Source organism: Gymnoscopelus microlampas, assembly GCF_963454915.1.
Source record: "Gymnoscopelus microlampas genome assembly, chromosome: 17".
NCBI classification, from domain to species: Eukaryota; Metazoa; Chordata; class Actinopteri; order Myctophiformes; family Myctophidae; genus Gymnoscopelus; species Gymnoscopelus microlampas.
In genome coordinates, this window is record NC_139954.1 from 6845660 (window position 1) to 6851659 (window position 6000).

At 43.1% G+C, this 6000-nt stretch overlaps 1 protein-coding gene across 6 annotated transcripts in view; it reads right to left on the reverse strand.

The window, feature by feature from the left end:
• The window catches only part of lims2 (LIM and senescent cell antigen-like domains 2), a 65243-nt gene that overhangs the window by 39219 nt on the left and 20024 nt on the right, over window positions 1-6000 (reverse strand). The window contains exon 1 of one of the 6 annotated variants that reach the window (XM_084083905.1): window positions 129-696. The exons of 2 other annotated variants lie outside the window; for them this stretch is intronic. In XM_084083905.1, coding sequence (XP_083940031.1) covers window positions 129-229 — 101 coding nt within the window. In that variant the 5' untranslated portion in view covers window positions 230-696. Of the gene's footprint in view, window positions 1-128; window positions 697-6000 lie in introns of those variants that run through there. 3 more of the 6 variants (XM_084083907.1, XM_084083904.1, XM_084083906.1) reach the window with 3 other exon arrangements.

Consider the following 6000-nt stretch of genomic DNA (forward strand, 5'->3'; position numbering starts at 1 on the left):
AACATACAAATACAAACAATAAACAGTAAGGTGCGTCATATAAGCAATGAGTCATAGGTCATAAAAGCAAAGTCATGAACATACAGGAGAATAAAACATAAAATCCAGCCACAGATTGTTGCTCTTACCCCAGGCTGTCTCTAGCCACGCTGCCATAGCTGTCCGGTCTCTCCTGTCTACGCCGGTACAGGTCTGAGTTAGACAGCTCCTTCAGCCTGAGAGAATTCATCTCTCCTCTCTCTCTGTCCCACCCTTCCTTCCTCTGCTCCCTTTCCTTTCCTTTCTTACTTCCTTCCCTCCCTCCTCTCTCGGATGGGGGAAGAAGAGGAAAAAAAAAGAAGAAGAATGTAGTTCCAAAGTAATCCTCAGAAAGTGTGCGCGCACACGCCCGTGTGCGTGTGTGTGTGTGTGTGTGTGTGTGTGTGTGTGTGTGTGTGTGTGTCCTGAATGAAGAAGTGGTGACTGAGTGAAGAACCACTGCGGACGTTTTCCCAGGGAGGCACCGGTCCCTATACGAGCCCCACAGCAAGCAGCTCCTACCTGGACACCGCTCTACAGATCAACCCCCTGTCTGTCTGTCTGTCTGTCTGTCTGTGTGCTGGAAGTGTAGTGTTGGCTGCATTCTACACTGCCTCTCTCTCTCTCTTTCTTTCTCTCTCTCTCTCTCTCTCTCACTATCTGCTAGATTGGCTGACACACCTCCAGGGCACACACCCACAGGAGGGACACACACACACACACACACACACACACACACACACACACACACACACACACACACACACACACACACACACACACACACACACACACACACACACACACACACACACACACACACACACACACACACAGAGAGAGAGAGGTGTGGCTCACAGCCAACACACCTATCAGCTGCTCGCTACGCCCCACCCCCGTCCTAGTCTAATGCTACAGTAGGTACAGAGAGAGAGAGAGAGAGGACTGTCTCTCACAAAGATAAGGACAGAGAGAGACTTGTGAGACAGAGAGAAACACATGGATAAAAGAAAGAGACACTGAGACAGTGCTGTCTCTCTGCCTCTTAGCCTTTTGTCTCTGCACTGCCACCCACCCCTCCCCCCATCTCTCTCTCTCTCACAATCAATACATAATGTATGTACAATTAAATGTGTAAACGGAGCTGTGTTACATTGCAACTTTGTCTCTCTCTGTGTCTGAATCTCTCTCTCTCTCTCTCTCTCTCTCTCTCTCTGTCTAAATGTCAGCCTCTTCTCAGACAAGGCACAGCAGAGTGGGAGTTAAACAGCTCTTTTCCAGTCAGAGCTATCTGCGGTTGAAATTCTGTCTGTCTGCCTGCCTGCTTGCCTGCCTGCCAGCCAGTCAGCCAGTCAGTCAGTCAGTCAGTGTGTTGTGGGTTGATAAGAGCGGGTGTTGTGTGTTCTGAACCAGTAGGATGTCTATATGAGGGTCTGCACACACAAGACAGGATAGGCAGGCTTCCGCAGACACTTTGCGCTCCTCGGGATGCAGAGACAAAGATAATTTTAGACAGGGTGAGATGCATGTTGTTTAGTATGTACATGCATATTGGTGGAGGGATTTCACAAAGAGAGTAACATTTAGAAGCCCGACCGATAGATTGGTTAGATCGACTATTATTTGTCCCGATGTTTAACCACTTTGAACCTGGCGTCCCTATGTTGGGCATGTCACCGAAGATGAACATGTTTTCACTCTTTCAAAAAGTTGTCAAAATATTTCTAAATAAAAAATAAAAATAGCAGATCTACAAGCTCAAAACGCATTAAATTGTGACACGTGAGCTTGTAGATCAGCATTTTTTTGTTGTTGAAGAAATGTATTTGATTTATGTGTATTTTATATCATTTAAAAAAATAGTTTTTCAAATTAATTAGAAAGATTTGCACTTTTTGACAAAATATCTGTCAAAACACCAGTAATCCAGTACAGGCCATATACAGATTATTTCTCAAAAATGACCTACTCCCCATTGATTATCCCTTGCGTAGTCTATAAGCAAAAACACCAGAGTCATGAGCTTGAAACATGAGTCATTATTCCGGGGTTCAGAGCGGAACGCCCGTGGCTTTCCTCTCTGTCCTGTCAGTTCCTCGGCATCACGCTGGGCAGAACGGAGAACGCTGAGCAGAAACAGCAAACATTATTATGATTGAAAACTATTCCAACCTCAACAACAGCAGGAGCACCACCACCAATGTCCTATTAAAACCAACTTGAACGGTGAAAGACTCCCTCCATAAACATGCCCTGACATGACGCCATTCTACGTTCACTTCAGCTGAAACGCACCCGTTTTCCGTGTGAAGTTGTGCAACGTCTCTGAAGTCGACTGTAAAGCTCATGGAGTTTGACGCGTTTCTAATGTGTTAACTGTCTTGACCATGACCATGTGTGTTTGAAAGGAAATCTACTGACAAACTACTACATGGACAGCATCTTTTAGTTAGCACTTCAGGCCATGAAAGGCTGTCTTTCAGGAAAAGACAACAGTTCAATGATACAAAGCTGTAGACTTTCCATTTGACAGCGTTTTAAGTATATATTTTGTTATGCTATTGTGTAATTGTATTGTTTTCTTTTGTCTCCTCAGTTCATGCCAAGCCAAGAAATGGTGATAAAGTACTGAATGTTAAATATGATTCAATAGTCGACTACAGACAAAACTGTCACTTCTAAAGCTTCTAAAACATGCATAAAATAAAATAAAAATCCCTTTTGTAAACGAGCTGAACTAGCTAGTTTCACAAGAACCATCGTCAGCTTGGATATATCCTTGCACAATGTGACATCCTGTCCTCTCACATATCAAATCGTTCCAGGTTCAACAACAGAGACAAATCGTGCAGTGAGCTCACCATGATACCGTTTGAGCGGATGACATCACCACCCAGAACAAATCAAAACAGAATCAACTTCAATTCTCAGATCACTAACACGCAACTATAGACCAGTGGTTCCCAAAGGTTTTGGCTCGAGATCCAAAAGACAAATGTGACGTCTCCCCAGGAAACTAATGAAAATAGCAGATCTACAAGCTCACAACACGTCAAGAGAGTGTGTAGAATGGGTATTTTTGACAGTGTAGAGAAAACTGGAGGGGGGTGGGGGGGGGCAGTACAGACCTCTGGGGGACTCGGGTCATCCACGTAAAAAGGGTTTAAAGTGGTTGATGACAAATATTCCCGTATCCACACAAGGATCGTATTATAAATCAATGGGTTGATGGGTAAAGCAATGAGAGTGCCAGAGTGAATATTTAAGGTATTTAGCTATTAAAGCGCTTTTTCCAAAACCAGCAGAACCATCAGTGAGCTTGAAGCATGCTCGGTGGCCTTGTGGTTAGAGTGTCCGCCCTGAGATTGAGACGTCGGGGGTTCGATTCCCTGGTTGGGTCATACCAAAGACTATAAAAATGGGACCCGACGCCTTCCTACTTGGCAGAGGTTGAATTGGAGGCAAGACCCTGTGACACACTCGTGTCATGTCCAGGGGGTGTACTTGTATATGAAGTTGCCACGTGCGACAGAAACAGGAGATATCATGCCCTATGGGCCACATAACTCAGCAAGGACCTAAACTTCTTTTCCAAACCAAAAGGAACAAAATCTACAGCCTGAGTTCCTAGATTAGCAACTGTAAGGAGTGCACAGGTCATAGAGAGCAGCACGTAGCAGAGAAAGTGCTGACAGATGGAATAGGAGAGCTATTCTCCGGGGATGAAGCCTGTTTCCTCTTGAAACCAAACACACACACACACACAGTGATGTTAACAGAGGATGCGATTTCTCAACCTCACAGCCTCACAGCACATTCTACATACCGGGCACTGTTGACCTCTAGCATACTGCTTTTTGGCTGGACAAGCACTTATATGTGAATATATACAGATACACACACATAGTGTGTAAAAGAGACCGTAATAGTTCTGCAATTGCAATATTAAAACGTAAAATATGAGTGTGTGTGTGTGTGTGTGCGTGTGCGTGTGCGTGTGCGTGTGCGTGTGTGTGTGTGTGTGTGTGTGTGTGTGTGTGTGTGTGTGTGTGTGTGTGTGCGTGCGTGTGGGTACTGTATTAATACCATGTTGAAATGTTACTTCTCGGGGCGTTGACTTCAATCCAAAAGATCAAAAATGGGAAATCTGCGCTGAGTGCAGACTTCCCTTTCTGATCTCTATAATAGTGCATTGTGACATGGCACTGTGTTTTGGATGGTTTAGAAGACACATAAAACATGACAATGAAAGCAGAATAGCATGTCTGACCACAGTAAAAGAAAAGCCCCTCTAGCTGTTCCTGCTTTCTCTCTGCTATCCGTCAAAAATACTAAACATTTCATTATAAGAAACTGTAATTACAAATTTCCTCCTTATCTAGATAAACCAGCACTAAACACAGAGGAACAATGTTATTGTTCATTCTACGAGGCTCTATGACACTGTTTACAAAACATACGCTCATGACTCGCACCCCCTTTTATGGGTTGTGAGTAAATATATCATTTTCTTCACTTTCCTACAGTTTCTCTTTTTTTTCTTTTTTCAAGAATAATAAAAAATGAAATAAAAATGAAAATAAAAATGCTAAACTCTCAAAAATGTCCAAAACTCAAGGTGAACTCATTTACATACTGTGATAGTCAGTGGTGGAAAATGTACTCAAATGTCTTACTAAAAAAGTAAAAAATATCAATACCACCATGTATACATTTTTAAGTAAAAGTCTGGTATTCAAAGTTTACTTGAAGAGTAGTACAAAAGTATTGACATAAAATATACTGAAAGTACCAAAAGTAAAAGTACTCATTATGCAGAATGTCCCACTTCACAAGTTTTCAAAATGTATAAAATCTTTTGCTTTACATACACTAGTGAGACTTATATGATTCATTAACATTATGACATCGCAACAGGCCTACTTTTAATGCGAGCCAATTCAAGTTAGTCTTTATTACCCCAAAAGGCAAATTCTGGTAGCAGCAGCATCCAACATGCACAATAAAAGTTAATAACTTACTGTAGAAGTTCCCTCAAGTAAAGGACTATGGCCATACTTTAACATTCAACCTGCCGTCCCTATTTCGGGCATGTCATTATAGGCAAAAAATTGCACATTTATTTCAAAAATAACTCCATAACTTCCATGCTGTCTTGGCCAGTCAGGACAACCCTCCCACTGGATTGGTTCAGTTCATAACAGTGGTGGTATTAATCTGGTAGGCTGGGGAAATCCAAAGTATAATCCAAAGGAAATCAAAGTGAATCAGAAGGTATGAGCCCTGAGTAAGAGACGGTGGATGAAACCGAGACGGTGCAAGTTCAATTCATTTCCTGTGTGTGTGTCACATGGGTGCCCGCCCCTCTAGGAGACCAGAAGTAGGTCTTGAAGTCTATTCATTCCAATGGGAGAAGTGAACGTGAACACAGATTGTGACCGATCCCTTTCCTTTCACCCCATGGTCACTGAAGTAAATACTGGACCAATTCAAGCCAAACAATCTTCCCGATATTCTGATACTAAAATGGCCTTTTTTTCAGACAGACAAATCAGGAGGAATTTTACTTTACACACTCTCGCAAGATCTGGCAACAAAGATCACGGGACGATTGTGAGATCACCATTTCATACCACTGGCGAGGATTGTAATGAACAAAGTATCTTCTCTATTGAGGATCTTTAGGAAAGCAGCAGCCATAGATATAGAAACCTATACCTCATTGGCCGCTGCAGTTCATTGGAGTGACCTGTATCGCGGCCGCCATATTAGAGGGGGCACGCTTCCTGACTCCTGGCCAATCACAGCGTGTCTTTTCTGGGACTTGTCAGAATCTAGTTCTATACAAATATTCCGTTGTATTTTTATACAACTAGCTTCTGCCAAGTCTCGGAAAAGACGCGCTGTGATTGGCCAGTAGTCAGGAAGCGTGCCCCCTCTAATATGGCGGCCGCGATACAGACGCCCCAGAGTCGAAGGAGG